General features: G+C 35.9%; 3 protein-coding genes across 8 annotated transcripts in view; all 3 read right to left on the bottom strand.

Moving 5' to 3' along the window:
• LOC110843907 (protein pangolin, isoforms A/H/I/S) overlaps positions 1-12929 on the bottom strand; it is a 113214-nt gene extending 100285 nt beyond the window's left edge. The window contains exons 1-5 of one of the 6 annotated variants that reach the window (XM_035847274.1): positions 11694-12764; positions 10949-11378; positions 9293-9439; positions 9113-9214; positions 4287-4419 (exon numbers count right to left, since the gene is read on the bottom strand). In XM_035847274.1, the coding sequence (XP_035703167.1) occupies positions 4287-4419; positions 9113-9214; positions 9293-9436 (379 nt within the window). In that variant the 5' untranslated portion in view covers positions 9437-9439; positions 10949-11378; positions 11694-12764. Of the gene's footprint in view, positions 1-4286; positions 4420-9112; positions 9215-9292; positions 9440-10948 lie in introns of all 6 variants that reach the window. The other 5 variants (XR_004833879.1, XR_004833878.1, XM_035847276.1 and 2 more) reach the window with 5 other exon arrangements.
• A 2422-nt stretch (positions 12930-15351) lies between these two features.
• Positions 15352-16803, bottom strand: LOC110844758 (myosin heavy chain 95F). Its single transcript, XM_022091039.2, has 3 exons — positions 16537-16803; positions 16277-16473; positions 15352-15777 (listed from the first exon to the last, which is right to left on the bottom strand). Exons 1-3 carry the CDS (start codon positions 16761-16763, stop codon positions 15590-15592), a joined length of 612 nt encoding a protein of 203 aa, XP_021946731.1. The 5' UTR covers positions 16764-16803; the 3' UTR covers positions 15352-15589.
• A 1229-nt stretch (positions 16804-18032) lies between these two features.
• Positions 18033-25008, bottom strand: LOC110843882 (cysteine-rich protein 1). Its single transcript, XM_022089938.2, has 6 exons — positions 24530-25008; positions 24277-24371; positions 20515-20563; positions 20396-20436; positions 20243-20305; positions 18033-20159 (listed from the first exon to the last, which is right to left on the bottom strand). The coding sequence occupies exons 2-6, from the start codon at positions 24314-24316 to the stop codon at positions 20044-20046; spliced, it is 309 nt and encodes a 102-aa protein (XP_021945630.1). The 5' UTR covers positions 24317-24371; positions 24530-25008; the 3' UTR covers positions 18033-20043.
• Positions 25009-25830: the final 822 nt, after the last annotated feature.

The following is a 25830-nucleotide window of genomic DNA, read 5'->3' as shown; positions in this document are numbered from 1 at the left end:
GCGAATTCTTGCATAAAATTATGCTCTCTCTGATAAACTGAATCGATCCAAGTAAAGAAGAGTAATTTGCCAATGGCCAATTTCATTTTTTATAATGACTATAAAGTGCTAATCTCAACGAGATGGAGGACAGAGAACGTGACTAGGTTGCTGGTTTGCTTAGTTTACTGATTTTATGCATAAAAAAAAGTAGGGATGGACGGACGCATGATGCGATTTTGCATCAATTTTGTTCTTCGATTCGATTAGCAATAGGTAATAAGGCTGGACCACATGCATGCCATATTACCACCAGTAACCACTTATGTACACTGCTTCACCACCACGACCGGGGGCACTGGCTGGCTGGCTGGTCGACCGTGTGCTTAAAACACTTTTAAAATTAGCCAAAAACCAAGAAAAATGTTTAAAAATTCGTTTCACATTTTATCCCTGAAACGCAAACCAACCACAAACAACTCCATTCCTTGAGACCACAAGGTTTCATCTCATAAGATTCTATTCAAAATGCGCATAAAGTCACACCACCACATTTTTATTTAACAAATGGAGTTATGTATGTATCTCGAGTCGAATCGGATTTTACGCTCCTAACCAAACCACGATATCATTATTATTATTATTGCTATTACATTATTATTATATTTACAGCCACACCAATAATGATCATGTCTGGCTTCTTGTGTGTGTACAGCAGATGATGACTTCCTCATGTTATCGACATGAATCGAGTCAAAAAGTTTGAAGTAAGAGTTGTGTGTGGTCGGTTGAAATTCGGTTAAATGAAAAAAAAACCTCAGAATTGTTTATTTGTTTCTGAAAATCCATTACAGGCCGGGCAAACATTTCACGGATGGACATAAAACCAGATCTGAAGTGAAATGATGATGGTCGTGGTGGCATGATGGTAAGATAGCAGCAAGCAGTTTGGTAGGATGGTGTGCCCTTAAGTGCACAGAATACAGCAGGGGTTGAAATGAATGAACATTAGTCTGAGACGTTCTGATCTGAGGTACTTAAATCTCATGCTGTTGAAGTCGAAATTATTATTTTGTTCTATTTCTCTCACTCGGGAAGAAAAAATTGTACCTGCGTGTCAGTCAAGGTATGTGTGTGTGAGGTACTTTTTAAAAATTGGTTGTTTGTTAATGATACTTTTTCAGATTAAACCAATTCATACAGAGATTGTTGCAAGTACATAACTTCTAATTTTGACATTACAGATACCTAATATTTTTTAAATATTATTAATTTGCGAGTTTTACAATTCCGGCGTAATTGCGTCCCATTTTCATAAATATTTCGAATTTGTACCTATTTAATCATTCTTTTTAAATCGTTCTCTCCCCAATTAGTGGGGTAGGTCATGCCTCATCTCATACATCTCTTTATCCTCCATGCCGCAAAACCCCCACCGATTTACCACCACTTTAACTTCTCTGTGCATGCACAATTCCGCTTAAGGCCATGTCATTTTATCCGTGAAGAAGGAGAAGACCCGCAGTAGGGAAAGATGAGAAGGCGATGATAAGCGTCATCACGTACATATCTATACTGCTCCACCAAAATCATCACTACTACTACAACACCCGGGTATTATTCTTCACCAGCCAGAGTGGAAGTCTGTACTGTACCCGAACTCACTCACTCACTCAAAGTGAACGAGTATGCCAAATCACATTACAGTACAGCATATGAATTCACTTTTCTTCTACTACCAGGCCTGAGAGACACTACTGTTGTAAAGAGAAATAAATAAAAGAGACCGGAAACGGAGTACAACCAGACCTCGTCACTACTGTATGTACCACTACCAATGCGTACCTAAATAAGTACGTACATACATCCAACCCATCACCCTCTCTCTAGTTCTCGTATAATAAATAAATTGTCAAGACAAGTTGGCATTCTTGCCTAATGTCTTCATCTCTCTCCCGTTAAGATCTTTGTCTTAACAAAATTCTTCGGGAGAGGAAAAGGGATCAAGATGGATGCGGACATCTTCGTTCGGAGTATTAAACATAAAATGAGAAACCTCCTCAATGAAATCTCCCAAGTGCGGAATGTGCACCTGAATCAGGATCGATGAGGGTTTATATTATCCTGTCGTGGTAGGTACATACTTAATCAGCTCTTCGAAAAGTTGCTCTACATCTGCTAACAATGCATGCTGATTCATTTCATTACACAAAAATCGGAATAAATACGTAATCTCTCGTCGTCGGACATTCCTACTTTCCTTCGCACCTCGTCCTCCGACTGGACTACACAACAATTCATGACGATGATGATCTCTGTACCGATCCGTAGGTACATATTCTCTTAAGGGACCTGACTGAAAAGTGGTGGACAAACCAAACCAGCCGCAACAACCTCTCCTCCTCCACCTCCTGTTTGTTATCGCTCCTTTATATTTTCATCTCGCTTGCAATGTAGATAAACTGGCTACTTTTGGTTTGTTGGGATAAAGGAAAATGCATTCTTTTTTTTCCTTTCCTGTTCTGTTCTGGAGAATAAAATGAGTGAGCCTTACACTTCACATCTCATCTTCGATCATTCATCCCAAGGGTAGCTAGCTCGTACACATTTTTACTCGGTGAATCCTCCACCCTGACTGAATGTCGATGACCACTTGCTGCGCTCCCACAATACAAACACAATTGGAAATACAAACCCCAATTTCCAATTGCTACGGAATCATGGCATCCCTCCCTCCTCCTTCTTCTCTTCTCATCTTATTACATGGTTGGTTTTACGAAACAAGGAAAACTAAATAACCGAGTCATTCCTTGGTTTGCTTTATATTTTATTGTTTTTGTGAAGGAAAGACAACAAAAATTTCGAGAGAACAAGATTCCTCGTGGGGTTCTCGCTCTCCTTTTACCTGAGAAAAATCAGACGGCAGGTGAACTATAAGGTGAGCTTGGTTCCTCTATTACCAGCCTTCACACCTTGATTGTAATAATCCCTGTTGTCCTCCCGTCTCAAAATCTACTTTGGTTTATAACAGCTCCAAATTCCTGCCTGAACAAGAAGCAGCCCTTACATTTTTCTAGTCTACGATAATAATAATACTTTAGATTACTACCTACCTACCTACATTTTTTACGGAGAAAAACCCAATTTCAATCCATCCGTCACATCACTAACTTATTATCTCCTTAGTCAAGTCAGTCACTTGTCTTGTCTTTCTGTCTGCCTGTCTAATTTTCCAATCTTTTTCTCCAAAAGTGGGGGAAATATAAGGGCACAGACAGAAATCAATGGTGGTGGTGGTGGTGCTTCGATTAACCAAAATTGGATGAAAAATGTACTTTCGAAGCATCCTTTTCCCCACAATTATTACAGTTATACATTCACATTCATACCGTATTTAACGTTTAATACAGCATATTACACGTTTAGATTGACCCGTCACATCATCCTCCTAACTCTTATCAAAGCATGTTCAAACAATTGGATTAGATACGCTGTCCGTATGTGCAAGTTAATAGCAACTTTGCCGTATCCCTGGGTGTAGTGGAAATCATAAATATTGAAATTATCCCGATAAGATCAATAAGTAATGAGCAACAGGCTGTTATATTGTGACACGATGTGATATGATCCCATCCTATTCTCTCAGTCATCATGATGATACAATTCAATCCTACCTGCCTGCCTGCCTCATTGTCAAAAGTACAATGTGATTCAACGTTGTAAATACATATGCATGTCGCTAATATAATATAATATCGCGCATAAAGTTATCCACCCCGGTTTCCAACTGCCAAGTAATGAAGAGGTCGAAAAGAAAAATATCTAAATGCGCTAAACGAACTTGTTCTCGCTCCAATAATTGGACAGTTCAACACAGTTCGGCAGTTTTCATTCTTCACAATCAATCACCCACAAAGTTTACAAGACAAAGGAGTGAGTGAGTCAATAATGAAATGAAACGGAATACAATACAATGAGCCAAGCCAACAACCAAAAAATCAAACCAAACCAGCCGACAAGTCAATATCGTATTATAACAAACAACTTAATTACTCTGGGGGTAATTGAAACTAATAAATAAGGTGAGGCTGTGGCGTGGCGTGGTCAGTGAGCAGGTCATCAGCAGATAATCTCATCATTTGGAGGTTGATTTTATGTCAAGATGCATGCATAAAATATTCAGCAAAAAAATATGAAAGACTTTGGCGACCAAATTAGAAAAATCATATCATTAAAAATGCAAAATTTATGTGCAAAGATGTTCGTCTAATAGGTTTTTAAAACAAATATTTTTTCTCTCTACTTACCAAACAGAGATGACGGGTCCGGTCTTAGCGAGCTGGATTGTCCACCATTCTTCGGATTAAAGGACGAATGTCCCCCACCGCTCGAGTAGCTTCCGGGTGACAATGGACTTAACGGACTTAGTCGTCCCCCCTTCTGTTAAGCAAATAGAGTAAATTATGTTAATTAATTGTCAGTGTAATACATACATATGTACAAAATTCACATCGTTTCATTTCATCTCATACATATCCAAGTATCATTGAGGTACATGTTACAACTTGAATTAAAGCTGTCACTTCATAATAATAATAATATGACGAATGAAAAAAAGTTGATTAACATGTTCTCCTCGGTAATGAGGTTGTAAAATGAAAATGTAAAAAACAAAACAAGTGCATAGAAGAGTCGTTATTTTACTTTGCGATATTAATTCCTACAACTACTGCGAAATGTGATATTGTATTTGCCCTGCCCAAAACAACAATGCGAACAACTATGTACATACAGAGTTGCATAAACCGACCGCATAATTACTACAAATAAAATGAAATGGTATAATAGAACAGGGAAAAAACCGGAATTCAATAATTAATTAATTAGTTTGTTCGCCAAGAAGAGTTAAAATTGTAGCAATTACAGGAACCAACAACATACATAGAAATGCTTTCATCATACATATAACATAACCCTTTTTCTTGTTTAATTCCATTCTGGTAAAAAAAATCGTCAATTAGTAAAACCTAAAACAACCTGCCTTCGCTGCTAATAAGTTTATATTTTCTTCACTCTTTTCAAACATATGCTGGATACATTTCAAACTAAACAACAAGCAAATTCACGAGCGGAACAAATCACCCGATTTTCTCATTAATTTTGTTTCCCACCTTGTGCTCCCCATTTATTTACAACCAGGACTTGTAAATATTATATTCTCACAGCATGATTACCACTATTTTGGAAAAGAGATGCTAATCTGGAGCGCTTCAAATGGCCAGAGATGGACACCTTACATATAATTTCATTAAGTTTTATACGCTATATCCGCACAAAATCGGGACAAGACCAGAAATAAGCAAGTAAGAAAAGAGTGGCTCTCCCACTACTCCTTATTATGATTAGATTACGGACAATTGTCCGTGAAACGGTGCCGTATTCTGGGCATGTGTACATACAAAATGAGGGAGAAATACATACCACATGGCATAATATGTAGTTTGTGTACTAAAATTCTACAACTATTTATTACTCGCCCTGTTACTAAAACTGGAAAAAAACTGGAGCATTTTCTTTCCCCTCATAAAAATAAAATAAGTAAAGTTTCCTAATCAGTCTTTCTTCTTACTGAAAGAAAGTGAAGCTCTACTATAATAGCAGCAACGCTACATAACATTCTTGGTTTTATGATGGCAACGTGGGACTTGCACTTTTTGCTCATTCGTAGCCTTCGAAATTTTCATTTCCATCCTGAGATGGACTTTTTGTCTTTTTATTTTACAATATGTATCCATCCACCACATACGTATGTACATATATATTTACAAACCAATCTAACTAACCAACCAACCAACCAAACACCTCTTCTTCTTCTCCTGTTTGTTGTCGAGAGAGAAATAAAATGGAACAATCTACTCTGTTTTTTCTTCTCTACTATTCATCTCTCTTTAAGAGTAAGCAATTTGGTTTGGTTTTTCGGTTTCGCTTTGCTTTACAATTTTATTTAACCGTGCTGCTGCTGCTCTTATTTTTATTTACTTACTTGAACGAAAAATGTTACACCGTTTATACGACTTTTGTTTCTGTTTTGTCATCTTCTTAAAGTTTGCTGGATGGTCACAAAGTTGAAGACGTTTCAAGAAAAGATGGGTCCACGTCCAGTTTGTGACCACCCTTCTCGTTTTGTTGTTGTTACGTACCTACTACCATGCATCCCTTCGCAATGAATAGGATTCTTGTCTCTCTGAAGCTTTACTTTTATTACCAAGTTTTTGAGGCAGGTAGAGAAAAAGTTTGAGCAAGCAAAGAAAACGATATCTTTAACTCCAAAAACCAACTTTTCCATCTTTTTTTTGCGTCCCACCAGTCGGTTTGGTTCGTCTTCTCTAGTGTCATTTTACTCTGTACTTACTGTGGTCTTGTTTGTTAAAATGAAATGAAACCCGGTTTGATGGAGGGAAATGGAATGAAATGCCAGACCAGACCTAACTAAAAGATCAACTCCTAAGAAATGTCCTTCAGCTTCTGGTTGCCCAATCCAGCAGTGAATTACATACATCAAGTAAGTCTGGCTGTGCTGGTCGTCTCTTATGTAGCATTTGAGACGAGATGAAGAACAAATTATTTTCTAAAGGAATGAATCAGTAGTTAAATACATAGATAGTTGTGGTGTGTTTGCCTACTCGTCGTTTTCGTCGTCTATCTCGTCTCATTTCATGTCATGTTGCTATCAGTGGCCGCGGAAGCTGTGGGGACATTAACATTGAAGGATAGGGGAGGGAGGGGTTTATATAAGATGGGGAGATGATGGGGACATCGAACAACCGTGGGGTCATTGTCCACACCCTTCCGCGGCCACTGCTGACTTGAGCAAGAAGGAACTTCATTTCGTCTCGAACTTCTTTATACGTTGTTGTTACGCGGCCGCGGTGTTATATAAAAGATGAGAAAAAATTAGAGGAATGAGCCAGATCTTGAAATGAAACTTATTTTCTTTTATTACACGTACATACTATTCCATTCTGTGTACCAAGATCACATTACTCACAATTGATGTCGATGTCGAATTCTTCTTGTGGGTGCTGCTTTGTAACTTAAACCCGCTCCTGTATATTTACTTAGTCTCACCTTAACTTTGAATTGCAATTGTGCAAACTTTTATACCAAAAAAATGAAGATGAACAATAAGTAAATACACGAAAGATGATATTTTGTCTGTGTGTGTGTATCCGCATAAGTACAGAAGAGATACAATGTCTTATGTAACAAATCGATGACGGTGGCCATCATTTTACTTTTACGTTTTCCTCTCCTGACTTTTGAATGACAAGTGAATATAAATTTTTGGGAAACGTGAGTTGAAATGAAGAGGAAGAAGGAGAAGAACCTCCAAGTTTTTGATAAATTCTATCAATAAATTCTTCCCTTGTCTTGTAAAAAGTCTTGCGAAATGCATATAGAGAGGAAAAGTCTGAGAAATTGCGAATTATATAGTTTTGTTTTTTTTTATAAAAAAAAGTTCGATTCTTTTTTTTTGCAATTTAATCTTGCTCAATCCAACCAACCACCGTTTTGAATAGGCAATTGTCAATGGGCGATGGGATGTATGTAGGTAAAGAATAATGACGACAAGTTAAGTTACACGCAATACGTATACCAATCTCAAATGTATAGTTGTAAGTAAAGAAAAGCATTGCCTTTGTTTTGACACCTGGTTTCGGATTAACTTTGTAAGCTCCTACGTACGTAAACCAAGCCAAGCTACATATACGCCAAGTTTGATTAAACTTTGGATGGGATCATATCTCTGTCTCGCCTTTTACAGGCGAGACCTGACTGAGCTGCCTGTGGTTCAGTTTGAGTACAAATGCGAATAAATCACAATCGTATATAGCAATTCCTCCACCCTTCATCCAGTCCAATTCTGTGCCATTTTTTATGAAGGGGTGAAAAACTCCTTTATGTTAAGATCGTTATGTCCGTCTGTCTGTCTTTTTGTGGGATAACTCTAGAAGGGAGTGACAGAAAGATTTGAAACTTGGAGAACGAATCCATAATGTCAAGGGGAATAAATGATTCGAATTTGGGGCTTCTAAAACGCCATAATACTTTGAATAATAACGGGGTCATGTGACACATCAAAATTGATAGGATTTTAAATGTCTATCAAACCGCATATGTCATTTTGATCTGCGATGACCATTTGGACGAGGTCAAAGGTCACTCGAATCACTTTCTTTGGTTTCACCTCTTGTTTACATTCATTGTAACAATTTATTTGCTCCATGTCGCTTACTTTTACGAATACGTTTTTTATGTCTTATTTGCTTATATGTAGATACATACACCTATCGGAGAGATAAAATACTTAAATGGTACATCAACATCACCTACCAAAAAACTACCGACCAAGAAGATTGAACATGCATAGAAGAAGAAATACATAAGTCGCATCTCTAAAAAGCTACCTTAAACTCTCTGTCGGTCGAATTCCAACAACAAACTTGTCACAATTTACAATAGTGCCTGTCTAATTCAAGTGCGTACATTTGTCCCGTCGATATTTACTTATTTATCCAACAACAGTGAGAGTGGACTGAATATAAATAAATACAATTCCATGAAATCGTTTTATCCATGCAGGTTTTTATTCACAAATTCAATCTACTGCTCCAGTTAGTTGGCAGCTTTACGTATGACAGGACAGAGCTAAATTCCTCGGCAGGTAGGCAAATAAGCAAAAAATTATGTTGCTTCCCATCGTACAATGATGAGATGGATTGCATCGCACTTTTCTTTAAGAAGAAGAAGAGTCCAGTCCTCGGCCGGCTTCTTCATTTATCTCTCATGCCATCATCATCCATTAGTCTGATGGGATTACGAGCGAGTAGTCACCAAATTACAATGGTGGAGAACAAAGAGCAAATAAATTATGTGGGATAATTTATTACGTTTGCATTTCCAACCTCTACTATTTCACTCATCCTCAGTCAGTCTATTTACTATAAATGCACCACAATGAGATGGAAATATGCATGCATGCAGAGATTGGTGGGCACATTTTCAATTTCAATTTTATTTTTTCGGGCTAATTCGCAAAAAAATTAATTAAAACAAATAACATAACACAAACCTGGTCATACTCCGTTGCCCGGATCAAGTCCCGCTTATCGTCGTTCATTACATCATCGGAGGATCCTTCCCCTTCGTCCTCCTCGCATTTGAACACTTTCACCTGTAAAATGAAATATAATAACGTTACCCACAAGAAATCATGATGATGCTGTAATCGACTTTTAAGTGTAACAAATACCTCATCGCAGTCATTGGGGTCATCTCTGATTCGGCCTGAGCTGGAGGAGGAGGAACCACTCCCACCAGCTACGACGACCGAATTTCCACCACCACCACTATTTCCTCCGCCGCTCCCCGAACTACTTCCAGCTACGTGGGGCATCTTCTACGTAAAAAAGTTATTATTTTTAATAAATTTTCCAGTCTTGTTACAACAATCAATTATTAATTTAACTGGCGTCTAAGCTGTTAAATACGACACGTTATTTTGATTTGAGCCAGCAGCCAGCCATTATCGTCTCAAAATTCGATTCAATACTCGCTTATCTCAGTTTCGTCTTGTTACTGGTGATTTTTGTGTCTAATATTTCATAAAAAATTATTAAAGACTAGACGACGATTATTACACTGGTTTGGAATGCGAATTCGAGCGACATCGTGGTTTCTTCGGCGTAAAAATAGTGAAACAGTGATATTTGATCCGTAAGGAAAATACAGAAATGAGACAGACTCCTACTTCCATTTTATGAGTACAACTTGCCATTTTATGAGATTATTGAGCAAAGTACCTGTGGATGTTCTTGTTTCCGTTGCCTAATAAAGCGCTTCATCATCATCACTTAAATAGTGCATTAACTACTTAACTAATCGTTATTGTTAACAACATCAAATTCCATCCAATAGTGGCCACGATTGATATGATTTTAATGGTCCAGTTTAGTTTCACAAACCCTGCCTGCCTATTTGATAATCATTAATGCATCATCGCTATTATAAACACAATCTCTTCGTAACGTAACACAGCCTGGTCTCATTCGTCGTTTCTTTCCATGCATCAACAATGGATCATAAACCCCGAAAAAAGACATAAAATCAAATTCAGTCTTATTTTTCTCCTATCTCGTAGTTGGCAGGAACTCGGGGCTATTGTGTTGTTACGTAGGTATGTCGGCGACTTCTACTTATTCAATAATAATATGCGTCGGCAATTATAAAACGGAAAAATGTCACATCACAATGATACGTTACACTGCTATGTGTTTGTTACTTCATTAATTAAGAACTTGAACTATGAAATCTATGGAATCTAATAACGACACTGCGTTATTTTTTTGGACTAGACTCGAAAAAAACTAGATCTTGAAATGAAAACTTGCATCTCACATAAATGCACTCGTGAGAAACAAATTCTAAACTAAACTCCTCTATAAATCCTTTAACCTCATGATGTACATTTAATGTGACTCATACGCAACAGTCATTGTCCGGCCGATAAAGTGGAAAAATACGACGAAATATGTTCAAAGGCATTGTTTTCCTCCTTCCGTCTTAATCCAGAAGTTAATTTGATACTGGGTTTTATGCCCAAACAAGACTCTCCAGTGTCTCACGAATCCAGTAAAGTCAAATAAAACCAACTTTTCTAAACCGTAACTGTATTTCACTAAGAACACCGATATGAATTTTATGCCTGTACCTACATATAACTTACAAGGAAATATTTATAGATACCGAGCTGATTTACTTACTATTTGAATGCATATTTACATAGAACCTGATACTTGCGGTTGGGAATTTTGTTTATAAATTTCCAAATCCATACATACGTTCCCATTTGGGGTCAATGTTTTATGGTTAATTAATAAGCTAATTTTATAGTCAAGAAAATTTATACCTCAAGTTTTGTCGGTGGAAACTTTTGAGATGAGCAGATGGTATGCAACCCCTTCTTGGAAGTCTTTCGGAGATGAACTAGTCCGTCTTCTGTACCTATTTTAAAAACTGGGTGGGACGATACCCGGGAGACACAGGGGTAAAATTCTTCTTCCGTTTTGCTTTGATTAAAATTTCAACTCGTTTCAGAGATTTCTTAGTTTTGCAGTATTTGATTTCGCGAATCGTAGTGGTAGTGTCACTTTTGTTTAAAAACAGTACTTTTGATAAAATGTGCTCATCAATCTTTGATAAGATCCACCCTGATAAGTAGTAGTAGTTTGTCCTACTTGATAACAATAATTGGTATTAAACCACCCGGAGGAGACCGGGTGCGGGTCTTCTTTTTCTCTCTGCACGCCATTTTTGTCATCCAGAAATTTTTTTTATTTCTTCAATATATGCAAATTACACAATAATTTTATAAATTAGTAACTTTACGCACAACTTAAACGTAAATCATCACAAAACCAAACCACGGGTTGCACCATACACAAAAAAAACTTGTAATCAAATCAACCAAACTGAACAAAAGTAATCATTTATTTACATATGTCAAACTTTTAACTGAAGGAACCAAAATATTTTTAAAATTTCATAAAATTATTCACGTCTGCATTCGTAATAACCAAGTAAAGTAACAGACGCAGAAAAAACAACAAGAAAAATTCATGCGAGGTCAAGAACACGAATCCAGCTCGACTTACGTATAGTTGACCTCGGAAAAAGTGTCAATTTCCCCACTCTTCTTCTTCTTCTCTAACAACCACTTCTCGTAAAGTGCATAATAACAATTTTTTCTTATTTTTTTCACACTTAATCATCCATCAATTAAACACGCAATTAATTGCAACAGGATGTACGTAAGTACATACGCTAATTATTATTATATATTCTGTTATTGTCGTGTTAAACACTTTTGGAATTTTTTACCATCAGCAAGTTTTCTCTTCAAAAACAAGAAAACCACCCACTCTGATTATCTCCAACAAGTGACGACAACACTCAGTTAATATCCGTCATTAAGACGCAGTGTTAACTAATCCTTTAGTCCAGTCAAATTAGAATATCTTGTGTCCTTATCAGTATAAATTTTAAGTTCAATATTTGCCATCCAACAGGTCAAAGGTCCAACAATTTTCAGGCCACCACGTTGCTGTTCCTTTCACCACGGCCTTTTTTCTTCAATTCTCAATCAACCCAACCAAGACTTTTACAATACAAAAATCACTCGTTTAAAGAGAGACTCGTTTTTAACACGGGGCCTGCGAGAGAGTCACAGAGGTGCGTGTGAACAGTGGTAGCAGTCGGGTAATACTAACGAGGCAGTGTAAGTAGTTTGCTTTGCTTGCATTACGGCAAGTTGTGTTTGTGGGTGCAATTCGCCTCGCTTTTGGTCTGGTTTATAACGTGCTGCCTGGAATTGGAATGCAATATGCCGACTAGCCGAACAGAGAGTGTATAATCTCACCACCAAGCTACACGAACGAAGGTTTGTAGATACATACAAAAAGTAAAATGTAAAAGGTTTATGTTAAAGAAAAGCATGTGGTTGTGTAGATTTTCTTATATGTGTGGTGCCTTAGGGCAGGTTGGCTTCAAGAAAATCTCAGCCCTTCGAGAGTAACCTTGGAGGATGCACGAAGTGTGCAAGCAAGAGATGAATAGAAGCAGAGGTCCCTTCACTCTGTCGGTCTGGAGTGGATTGGAAGCTTTCGTGGTGAGGGGGCCAAGTGATACAAAGAGGAGTCTGATGACGGTGGGTGGATCCCGAGGGTCGGAACCTTATTCCTCTTTTTCTGTATGGAAAAGCCGTGGCGTCGGCATTTTTGTCGGTCGCTGGCTGCTGCCCGAGTCCGATGTACGCAAAATCTTATATGTGTACAGGGAGGGAGGATGGGCAGAGAAAGAGGGAGGATGACTTTCTCCTCCGAGTCGAGGTGGTGGTGAAAGTTAGTTCGTCAGACTTTGTGTAATAACATAAATGCGCTTCCAGTACGATATAATAAATATTAACTTTTTCTATATATTTTTTAGAATTTGACAACTTTTGGCGTTTAACCGTAACAAAATTTTGTCACGGTGAAAGCAGGTGAAAGCTGAAATCATCCCCACAAGAAACCCACACTTTTACAGGCACCCCGCTTTACCCCCACGGTAAAAGCGGCCGACCCTGTGTGTCGCTCACCGTCATAAGAGATCCCGAAAGGGGTCGGAGATAAGGAGGCGATCAAAGCTTTAAAAAGCATCGCGTCTCTCTCTGTAACTACTCGCTTGTTATTATTCTTATGGTGCTGGCTGGTTAGCAGTGTGGATCGGGGGCGCTGGACAAAAAGCAGTCTTATAACCCCTGCTTTTATTATACATTCGACGACTGTCAGATATTATTGTGTGGGAGCCACCCGTGAGTCAAAGTGCCGAGTTGAGTGGCTCGAGTGCCGGTTGCGAGACCAATCCCACTCTGCGGAACCTCCCATCAACGGCAGAGCGCATCTCTGCAATGTATTCAGCACTTTGGTTAAAGCAGATTCAATAGCGTAATATGTTAAAGAAGAAATTCTCAGGCTTTAAAAACACGAACGAAGGTTTGTTTTCGCTCTTACAAAACTTTTACTCGTGTGCCATCTCAACACTTTGATTTACAACAACTTGGCACATAGCTTCTTAAAGCTGGTGAGATTTAGATCGGATGCGTTCATTAGGCAGATTTTTTTTAGTAATATTAAGAGATAGGTATGTATGCAAATTTGTGATCTGTTAACAGGTCCAAAAATACATGTGCGACTTTTCATGTAAATACATATGCTTTCTTTCTATAGTTTACTCGATTTAAAAGGCTGACCAATCTCGACGCCGTAAAAAGATTTCATAATTGAGTTAATTGTAACATTTTGCATAACGCGCCGATGCATCTAGAATTTTGGTTCTATTTCCTAGAAAATATTATTTCTAAAATAATTTTTATTCAGTTTTCGTTAGAAAATCACAAATTAATTTTTTTAATCAGTTTTACTTAATTACTTTTATCTTGTTGTCTATGTTGTCCACCAAATTTTATAACCGGTAATGTACAAACTTTGGCACTAGATTAACCTGTAATCTTTATTGGAACACATTATTATTTATTATCCCCGATTATCTTATTTTCACTTATCATCGTATCGATGATATGTTCCTGTCAGAGAATTACACATTTTACCTTGTAACTCGTCATTGGTATTAATTTTTTACACGGACAATAACACTGCATGGTTCGACTTGACAGGCAATCGTGATAACTTTTAATTTCAACTTCAACCTAAATCTCATCATAAAATGTGGCATCGATTTTAATAAATCACTGACCGAGAGAGAGACAGAGAGATGCCATAATCCCATTTGAAAATGGTTGTCCAAATTAATTAGCAAAATTTAATTTATCTGTGATAAAAATGTCAAGATTTCTCATCCCCTCTGTCAAAAAATTTGGATGAGACCTTTGCACAAATTTCTCTCCCACCACTTATCTTATTTAACTCGGTCATAAATAATCGTCATAATGAAATTCCAAAACTTGTCAGGTAAACAGATCAACTAATCCAGTATTTCCCGTCCCGTCGTCGTCACCCAGAACCCATTTTGTCATTTTTAGTCTGATTTGTTTTCTGATAATGATAATATGCATCACAAAATCCAATCCAGTAGCCCATCAGCCACTAACAAGGCAGGCAGGTAAGCAAAAGGTATGGAAAACTCGTCCAAAGTAGTCTCGTCAGCTTCCTCATTGTGCAGTTTTGGCATTTATTTTCTTGTTTTGTTTAGTTTGGTTAAAGGCAGGAGCTTAACTTTTGTATGTACGCACACCTTATTAATCTTTCTTCGAACTTGTCAAAACTTCCGAGGCAGGCAGGCAGGATTGATGTTTGGTTTGTGACGGTGGTCTGTCCTCCGTTGTTGGTCGTTCATAAATATTAGTTAAATAGGCCAGGTTTGGCAGGTAAGAGAGGAATGCAGAATCCAGGCACCTTCCTTAACTGTACAAACTCAACTCTTATGCTGATTAAGTAAGCAAAGGTGGCAAAATCCACCTTGAACCTAACTAACAAATGGGTAGTTTTTCTCAAATAGGGGAGAAATCCAATGACTTAAGAAGTCTGGGTCCTTGTCGTGACATGAACGGCTCAAAACTTGTCCATCGTCCGTCTCGTATCCGTCAATTTGTTTGCCATGTGCACGAAGAAGAAAGATGAGACTGGAGACAGGACAAAGTTTTCTACTAGATTTTCCTGGAAATTAAAATGTAGTGGGCTTAATTGCTTTGACTGACTGAGGTCGAGTCAAATTGTCGAGGTGAAAATCTAAAGAATTATTCGGAGTTTGACAAAATGTTTTTAAATCATAATTTATATATTTATCGTTGTATATTCTACATAATATGTAATTGTCAATTCTTCAATCTGTTGCATTCTTAAACATAAATATTACAAAAAATAACTTTGGGACTTGAAATGTTACATTTAAATTAATTATTTCGCATGTATGAATATCGAGAATTTAATCATTAAAAAAAATATCGTTTAATATCATTTAAGCCTCAGATTTAAAATACTTTTTCTCCGCGCAATTAGCTGGGTAACTTTTTGATAGCGGAACTCAGAAATCTTCGTATTTTTCGATTCGTCCTCACATATGGAAACCCCCCATGGGCGAACCACACCGTGTTAAAATCTTTCTCGGTAATTTCATCTCCTAATTCTTCAGCTATTTTTGCCTCTTCCAAATTCCATTGGCACATTTGAGCATCATCCCGTCCTAAAAGGTGAAACATACTTTGGAAGTTGTTCTCAAAATTAAAGTCTTGGGGAATGTTTTACTGATCATAATTTAATATAGTATTAAATACTATTAATTTAGTATTTAATAAATACTACTCCCCACCATAAATGCTTTTACAGAAATACTTCTTTTACTCATAATAAAGTATTTCGTTGTCCATAAGTACTCGATTTTTCCAGAAGTGATAATACACGTTAAGATCGCTTTAAAATTTAAAAATTTAAAAAAACTTTAAAATTGCATCGATTCTTAGCCAACCACAAATGCCTTGGAAGCTTTTGCTGGTCAACCAAGTTTGCTTTTCTCTCAAAGCAAAATTTTTTCTCGGTCGTGACCAACTTGGATTGCATAATGATGAGAGAGTATTAGGGAAAAAGTATTAATTATGGTCGCAAAAGTATTAAATTATGATCAGTTAAATAGAATCCACTAAAATATTCAAAATTGTCTACATAAATTAAAATGACTAAATTACCTGCCAACAACAATTTAGGTATCCCACCCAAAATCAATTCCCTGGCGATTCTCGGTCCATCAAAGTGACAAAATCTCGTTCCGTCATGACTTTTAAAATAATGATGTTCCGATGACGGCACAATTTGGGACGGTGGTATCACTGCCTTTGCCAACCTGAGGGATTCATGGGTTCTTAATTGTCTACAGAATTCGTCCCTGTTAAAAACAAGAGTCAATAAAATTGTCACAATTTATTTAAATAGAATATTTTTCACTTACTTTAACGCAGCCAGTAAATCTTTATCTCTGCATTTCTCTAACTGAGACCTTGCCTCGATCAGTTCGTTTATCTCGATTTCTTTCCCAGGGCTGAGATCCATAGAAAAACTGAAGGATTTATCCTCCTCTAAAATTGTACTGGAATTACTAAATGTCAATAACTGAGAAATTCTTGATTCACACGTGGAAATCATGTCTTTATAAAACTTTTCGCTGTTTGTTTCCATAATTTGCAAAAAGTATAACGTGCAAATTTATACGATGTATGTAAATTTACTGCGAATAATTTATTTATTTCGCATGAATAATAATCAACCCAATAAAACTTATCAATTATTTACCACCAACAGAACAGACTGTCAACTACAGTATTTAACTGTCCGGATAAAATGGGGGCTTATCTCTCGATTTTTTTTGTCTCCCAATGCAAACAATCTTTTCACTCCAAAAAGAGATACATACATATTTACGTATTTATATGCTATTAAAATGGGGTGAGTTTCTGATTCGATGAAGTTGAATGCAAGTATAATCTCGGCCAGTTATAATTGTTTGCTGTTTATCTTTTGTCGCATTTTTTAATATTGGAACGGATGCATCAGGAGGAGGGTGGGACTTGTCATCAATTTACGTGCAGGCTTCGATATAGCTTCAATTAAATGATATGAAAATAAATGCAATTAAACAGTTTTGCTGTATCGTAAAACTATATCAATCTTGGAACTTATTGCCCTTACTAGTAAAAAATATTACTCGTCAATTATCTGATTAAGTCTATAATTTAATGAATTTTGCAAAAAAAGTTAAGGTTCACTTAACTCTATCAATTTTATTATTTGTAGAAAATCCGAATGTGCTAAAATTTAATTTTCATCTCACTTTATCTTTTTCAACAAAATTGTTGGATCCATCTAGAGTGAATTTGTTCCTGTTGCGAGCTGCAGTGAACAAAGAGATTTGACAAGTTGTGCTAAAGAGGTGCAGATGGTGGCTAAATATCAAATGGAAACCTGCATCGACCAACTCAAGTCTCAATCTCAAATTACACCTGGTATAAATTCTATAATATTGTGTATTTACGTGAGATTGAGAACTGTGAGACTGGTATTTTACAAATCACATATTTGTATGAAACACAATTCTAAATCATTGTTGCATGTAAAAGTGATAAACTTTAATCATTTTCATGAAAATGTAAACTGATTATGTAATTTATTTTCTAGAATAATAAAAAGATTTAATAAAAGATTTAAGGACTTAATTAAAAGACTAAATTTTTATTAACCGTCATCCAAAAATATTGATCTGTATTAAAAAAAGACACTTTCTCTAAAATTCTGCAATTTACCGTCATCAAGATTATTCCTCTTTATAATTTCGATCGAAACAAACCAGACTTGGACAATGATGTAAGACCCCGAACAATGGATAACTCAGATGAATAAATGAATAAGAAATATCAAAATAAAAAAAAATCGTTCTCATACTTAACCAGCTTGATTATTACGTCACACCATTTTTATTCATTGGAATATAATTACTCATACAGTTGATGTAGTACTACCACTAAACTATCATTATAAAGGGATGATGATGTTAATTACTAATCTAATGACAACTCTAATTACATTTACTAAATATGTATATACTGATTATGGTACATACCATTATTTAAATTCCTGCATACAATCAGTGATGGGATCCAAATCTTGATGTTCATTTCACAACAGTTTAGACCATTACTTTAGCTAAATAGAAGTTATTTAGATACGTACTTTTAATTTGTCACTTTGAGAATAGAGAGAGAGAGTAATTATTTAAATCTATTACATTTCTCTAACATTTTTTCCAGAAAAATATTTATTTAAAATGACACGAGGTAAAATATTATAATTTCAGTGTTTTTTATCAGTCTGTCGGCCAAATTTCATGAAAATATCTCAATTTCGATTCAATAAACATTTTCAGGTATAAGTTATCAAACTACAGGTAATTGGTTCAATTGATTGATTTCATAAAGACACATTCGTTCCCTTACTTTCATTTACCTTTTGCAACAATAACACTAATAAATTTCTACCAAACAACAATAACAATACAGCAAACCTTTCAACAACCATGTATCAAAGACAGTTGGCATCATCTAATCAGCATAAATTAGTAATTTAAAAATGATTTCTCGAAAAGATTTAATATTTCAACAACTTCTACAGAAAGTGAATTTAGTCATAATTATTTACCATTTCATACAACGAGTCCCATAACAATTTGCATCAACTATTTAACAAGTCAACTACTTGACAAGTAAAGATCCTTAAATTTTCTCTTTAGCAGACACACAAAACCTTAAAATATTTAATTAACCACCATTTTTCCCTCTCTCACTCACAACTACCGGCACTTATAATAAAGAATTATTAATGCTAAATGGATTTTTTTGTGGCAAATCAAGATCAATCATTTGTAGCAAGAAGGATAATAATAAGTAATTACCTTCCAACAAGCTGCTTGCGTTTCGCAATTACACTCATTTCTACAATTTCTTTTTTCAATCATAACTTGATAAATTGATTGAATTCCTTGATCTCTTCACCACAGAATGAACATTCCTGGCTAACAAGATAGATAGCTGTGCAGGAAGGAAGGATGTTATTATCATTGCGAGAAGAAAAAAAGACAGGAAATTGAATGATGGACCTGATCTTCATTTTCATTTCAACAATTCAAGAACAACTTATCGATTAACCGGTTGCATACCCGTCTTCTCATCGTTGTGTAACAGCTCAAGCAATGATAATAGATAATAAATGGCAACCTTATGGCTACATGGTGGATACCGCCCATTAAATAAATCAACTATCTATCGAATCCTACCTGCCTGCTTGTCCATTGTCATTATTATTAAAGGAATAACTTTTAGGTATCTATGTGGTCACTTGAATTACTGGTTTTCTGATCTTTCTCCACAACAAGAGTAACACCACTCGAGGATATTATCATCGTTCGTGCCTGCGCCTGAGCCAAGATTTTATTGTATTTTTCAATTATTTTATAGCCTTCTTTTTTCTTGATAAGTGGTCAACCGCGCTTGTTTAGTGGTGTGAAAAAATTATATAAAATGCATACAACAAACTAGAATATTATTCAAGGTGGTAAGAGAATTTCATCTTGGAATGACGACAAGAGAAGAATGAAATGTTTGATAATACGAAATGCAATTTCCAGTCGTTGATAAATGGAATGGAACGTTAGAGATACATGTATGTAAATATTTACGAGAATGATGTGATATACTACCCGCTAAGTGATAACCCGCCCGGCCCGATATCCATGTTGTAGTTAGGATTACTTATCTATATAAGTAATTAGATAACGTATGTATGTACTTATCGAGAAACATTTAGATATTTATAATACTGTACAACAACAAAGAGAGAGAGAGAAAGTGTCTAACTGAAAAGCTAAACGGATTAATAATTTCGAATTTTGCTGTTTTTTAATCATGTTTTAGTTGGTGGCTTGTGGCTGTGCTTGTGCCACGACTTGTGGCGCAGCTGGGGGAGCGTTGGCTGAGGGGGAGCTGTTGTACACGAAACTTTCAGCCACACCGCCACGACCGTATCCTGAATAAAATGAAATTTCAAAAAAATTCAAATTTTGAAACTAATCATTTTGATAGGTATCATTTTTTTGTAATTTTGATTACCTGTGGGACCGAATAGGACCGCGTAGCATGGTCGATTGCAGTAAGGTTTGTTATCGTGCTCAGCTACATATTCGGATTTTAAAAATTAATGGATTAAGCAAGAAATCATTAATTTTAATTTAATTTATTATAAATTCTCTTTTCTTTCTTTACCGTGGGATCCCGGTGTTAAAGTTTTATTGCACCGCTCGCATCTTAAATGGTAAAAAGCAGTTTAAGAAAATGTGCAAAATTCTGCAAGGCATACATAATTTCCATAAAATTATAATTACCTCAAACATGCGGAATGCCAATCCTTGCCGAGGGATGACTTTCGCTCAGCTGCAAAATTAAAATAACACTCAATACTCATCTCATTAATAATCTAAAATGTAAAATATGTAATTTCCATTTTAGAGTGACTAATTTAAGGAAAAGTGAAACAAAACTTGACAATGTTTCTCTCATTGTCAATCAATCATGAAATCATAATTCTAAGTTGGTTGGTTAGTTAGCAGATGCGTATGATTTATATTATAAGATCGTTATGTCCGTCCGTCCGACAGTCTGTCTGTCTGTTGAAACTTGAGAAATACACTCATTGTGAGAACTGATCAGAATTTGGGGGTTACAGGTCAAAAGGTTATGACGCCAGGTCATAAGGTCAAAATCCTCTGGCCAAAATCCCTTGGTTTCACCCCTTCCTTACATTCGCTGTAACTTTTTATTTATTTATTATCCTCACTAAACTAAACTTGAACCCAATTCAACTTTGGGTGTATTGATCTTTGAATCAAAATTCTCATCATACTCGCGTCACCCGGATTCCAATTTATTTTTACTACGACTTTCAGTTATCAAGATATTCCAAAGACATTCCTTGATAAATAATAGCTTGGCGCATGAATGAATGCCATGAAAAATGGTACATAAGTCCACTCCATTACATTACCTACGTGATGGATACTGTCAAATGCAGTGCTATCATTTAGCAATCTCATCATTACATTGTGTCCATTGTTTCTTTCTTTCTCGCATTGTTTATGGATCTACAGGCATTCAGTCGCAGTCTAATTAAATGCGGGAGTGGGCATAGAATGTCCGCGTCCTTTCCCCTTTTAAGGTCTGAACCAATATTTGGTTGACTGATGGGTTGACCGACGTAGAAAAATAATTCGTAAACAAAAATTACACTTCCATTTTGGAAAAGTTTAAAGTCAATTTGGTTATGTTGGAAACTTTGTATATTTTGTAAATTCAATTCAGATAGAGCTTTACTCCTCCTTGTAAGAGTATTAAAAAATTGGGATGTGAACAATGTCAACAAGTTTTCACCTTTCTGTAATGTGGGCGGATGAAGTCGAACCCGATCTCAGCAAATATCTCGTCATATTTATGTATGCATATTTTACTAATTAGTAATTAGTCCACTCAAGTAACGGTCCATATAGTGCTTATGTCAGAAAAATGTACGACACGTTTTTTCCCTTAGAGGGACCGACCACTCTTTAATCTGTAGGAGACTCAAAATGCACCTTTACTTTCATAGATAACTTAAATCTAAAGGTAAATATGTGTCTAGCTTATCGCCTCCGACCGGAAAGTATGTAATCAGCAAGCAACCTTTTAACTATGACTAAAAACAAATCATGCACGAGATCATTTACACCTTGCGATGAATGAGCAATAAAAATTACCTAATGTCTCTTCATTAATGGTTGCTTTGTCATAATTGCTCATTTTTATGTGTTATTTGTTATAACCGAAGCGAAATGAGGTAATAATAATAATATTTTCGGCAAGATAGCGAAACGACTAGGATAAAAAAGTAGCTTGATACCCTTGTAAAAGAAATAAGTCATCCAATTGTTGTAAATATTTTTGCTTTGCATTGCTTCTGAAAAACTGAAATTTAATCGTTTTCCCTTCCTTTGTGAAAAATAATTCTCCTTCGACTTAGCAATAAATCTCTTAAATAAAAATACCATTTAATCGTTTAATAAGGTATTTAATGATTTATAGCAAGGATGATAACTTTTGATCTTCAAAACTCTTCGTTTCTGCCAAAGTGATCTAAACTTCGTAAAATATTAACTAAAATATGTCAAAATTCAAGAATCGGCGCAATTCCTTGCAAATTTTTCCCCTCCTACAAACGATTTTATTTAACCACCTTGTTTAAAAATTTCCATATATTTTCATGACATCACCACATGAAACTTCCATCCCTCCCTTCCAACCTTAAGCATGTCCAACAAAACACCAACGGTCTTCTCCCTTCATAATCTTGATGATATCATTTCCACCCTAAGCAAGCCAGTCAAGTACTTAGGTACACATTTTGTTAACATGTGCACTCATTTTCATCCAAAGATTACAGAATTTTACAGATCTGCTTAACAGACGAGGTGGCTCTCGTAAATAGCAATTTTAGTCAGACCAACCCTAACCAAACCACAAATGTTCCAGAATGTGCGAAACTTTATTATGTATCACACGACTACGTATTATTAAATTTTGTATCTTTCCATCACCGTAAAAGAGATACGTTTACGAATAACATGGGCCGCACAATAGCTTCGAACAGATTACTTACATTTCATGTTTATGCAGTCGCGAGTACCGGATTGAATGTCACGCTTGAATTTGCAACGTGTTTCTCAAAAAATAAAGTGATGCTGCAATATTGCGGAGCAAAAGCAAATTAAAATTAATGCAGGCTATACGTACAACTAACTAATTATTTGCATAATATCGTCACATTCTAAATGAAATGCAATTAGCGAATTTTAAATTAATACATTAAAACTCCTTTGAAATCTATCCGACCCAACATAAGTACAAACGTGTATATTACGAAAAATGCAATAACGCCCAGTTAATTTGGGCTAAATTTCCACACACAACTTATTTATTTATATTATTATTTTTGTGTCTACCTATTCATTCATCTCTCGCAGCAAACATGACACAATATTTAATACTGTAACACCATAATAGAGATGACTCGCAATATTTTCTAAGCTTGACTGACTTTAAAATGTTAAAAAGAATGGTTGGATTGCGCGATACCAAAAAATATTATATAGTGGACCAAGACCTGCTTCTACATATTATATTTTTCTATTTTTCCATTGACAGATGCAACCCACACCCTTCAATTCAACTGACTGATGATTGTGCACAGGATCAATTTTAATTCAAAATTTACTATGGAAGATACATATATGACCCACTCTAATCTTAGTAAAGCTTCACAATGATTTTGTTACGTGATGGACAATACTATAGCATGATGACCATGACGAAACTGGGCTTATGTCACTGAGCACATACACATTTTAGGTAGACGAGTAACACATAAGTACAGCAAACACTTTTCTTTTCATGTCAACTTTGTAAGTTTGCTAACTTGAGTCAAATCTATTTTTGAGAGTGATTAATTCATCTTTGAGTCGACGTGGATCAAGTTGTTGCCACAATAATAATGGACTCTCTGGTTTGACGAGTACGTGTTAATTGACGAAATTAAGATGTCATTCAGTTTAATTTAGGGTTTAGACTCTAAACTTTAGCGTGAGGGTACATATTAAACCACAAACTAGACTTTGCCATGAAACAGTATTGTGATAATTACTCTAATTTTTTTAGCGAGTGGGCAAATTGAAATTGATGCAAGTACATAAAGGTCACATATCTTTGTATTTTCTGCTACTCCAGATAAAAAAACCTTGTCTTGTTTGCTTGTCGAGTATGTATGCATTCAAGTACAGGATTTTAGAGAATTATTTATAATTGAATGGCATGAATATTATTGACACTGCTGGCTCCAAGGGTTGAACCAAGGCAGCAGTAGGATCAATGAATTTGTATGGTTTTCATTTCATCATGTTAACGGACAACCAAACCACTCTAAATGCAACCAACGAATGAAACGCATACACAGAAATAAATAACCTAACTAAACCTTACAGTGGAAGGTTTTTCCTTGCACGACTAATGATTAGTGTACAGATTATAATTCAATGAAAAACTGTAACAAATTTGTGACTTACCGAAATACACAGGTTTCTCACACTTGGGACAGTTAGGCATTTTGCTTTGTCGAAATTTCTCGTATTTTTCTGAATCTACACTGTTTTTTCTCGAGCTGAAAAAAATTTAAGAAGAAAAATTATGTAATTAAATATGCAACAAGTTGTCCGTATAAAAATGCGTGATCAAAACGCCACTAAATAATAAAAATTTTGAACTCATTCATAAAAATATAAAATTTTGCTAATATTACTATCACTTTAATGGAATTACCTTTCTGTGATGTTTCTGTAACCGTATCTTTCACCAAACTGAACAGCACTTCTCTTTTGTTACCAGACCAAACCACCAACCAGGTCAGAATTTTTCTCCTGCCTCTTCCTTACAATACGGCAAACGTAACATGTATCCACCACAACTTATGTAGGAACTTAATGAACCACGTCAACCTATGTGAGCTACACGAACGACTGTAACTTTTGTCAGATTACCAGAGATATATATGCCTTGTATGGTATGTTGGTATCGTAATACCATTAAATAAAATCCCCCTCGTTCGTTGAAAGGGAGATGAGATGAATAGCTCTCACTTGGTGGGTTGGTTTGCTTGGTAATTTCGAGTTAGCGACGAGATGTAAGAAGACGTATTTATAATTCGTGCAATGATAAAACTGCTTTTTGCGTAGGAGGAGGAAGCAGACTTGTTAAAAGCCTGGAGACTGGATTGCTTTTGGTGATGTGGTCTCTCATCGTATTCGGTGAGTTAGTGAGTCAACTTCAAATTCAAGGTCTCTCAGTATCGATTCTCCAGAGGAGTTTGTGGGGCTTCGAGGAGATAGAAGCCAGTCCAGATTGCGTAGAATACAGCAGTCTTCTGGACAAAGTGGAAACTAAAACGGGGTAAAATTCAGGTTGGATAAACAAAGTGCATAAAGCTTGACTTGGAATGTTGTATTGCTTTGAGCGAATTTCATTTTATGAGGATGAGAATTATCTATGACGGGCGGAGTAGAGCGAGAGAGATGATGTCGGACTTAATTTGTAGGCAATTTCTCCTCCTGGATGTCGTGATCATTGGCGTCATTGGCCTTGTGGCGTATAAATTCCTGTCTGACTGAAATTCGACCAAATTTGTGAAAATGCATGCAATCCATATACCTACTAAATGCTGCTCATTAATGCGGTGTCATGCATGCATCTAAATAAGATCATGCCCCACATTGCATTGTTGTAATATGGAATAAAATCTAAAATGTGCCAGAGAGGTGGGATAAATGGAAAGTAGAAAATTGGTTTATACACAACTTTTGCTTCGTAATAATTCAGTTTAATTGATCGATAAATAATTGTAATGGCAAATTTTATTTAAAAGCATTATATGCAAAACAACAGCATGTGACAAAAATCAATACATTTTTTGTTGCCTTTTCGAACTCCAGTCCAATCCTGACTGATCTCGTAGATATAAATAAATGCATGAATTTAGTTTGCCATTTACATAGTCGAACCATTCTGTATCACTGAAGAGACACATTATTTTTACCACTTTACGCATATATGCAAGTCATATTCTC

This window comes from Folsomia candida, unplaced genomic scaffold (assembly GCF_002217175.1).
Source record: "Folsomia candida strain VU population unplaced genomic scaffold, ASM221717v1 Fcan01_Sc002, whole genome shotgun sequence".
In the NCBI taxonomy this organism is placed as follows: domain Eukaryota; kingdom Metazoa; phylum Arthropoda; class Collembola; order Entomobryomorpha; family Isotomidae; genus Folsomia; species Folsomia candida.
The sequence above is the reverse complement of the archived record's forward strand: the minus strand, read 5'-3'. Positions and strand labels throughout refer to the sequence as shown.

Coding starts and splice junctions, on each gene's coding strand:
- LOC110844758 (XM_022091039.2), bottom strand. CDS start 16,763: ATGGAAACAAACAGCGAAAAGTTTTATAAAGACATGATTTCCACGTGT. Junction 16,474..16,536: donor GATTTACTGGCTGCGTTAAA/GTAAGTGAAAAA, acceptor TGTTTTTAACAG/GGACGAATTCTGTAGACAAT. Junction 15,778..16,276: donor ACCTAAATTGTTGTTGGCAG/GTAATTTAGTCA, acceptor TTCACCTTTTAG/GACGGGATGATGCTCAAATG.
- LOC110843882 (XM_022089938.2), bottom strand. CDS start 24,316: ATGCCTAACTGTCCCAAGTGTGAGAAACCTGTGTATTTCG. Junction 20,437..20,514: donor TGGCATTCCGCATGTTTGAG/GTAATTATAATT, acceptor TTACCATTTAAG/ATGCGAGCGGTGCAATAAAA. Junction 20,160..20,242: donor GGTCCTATTCGGTCCCACAG/GTAATCAAAATT, acceptor CATTTTATTCAG/GATACGGTCGTGGCGGTGTG.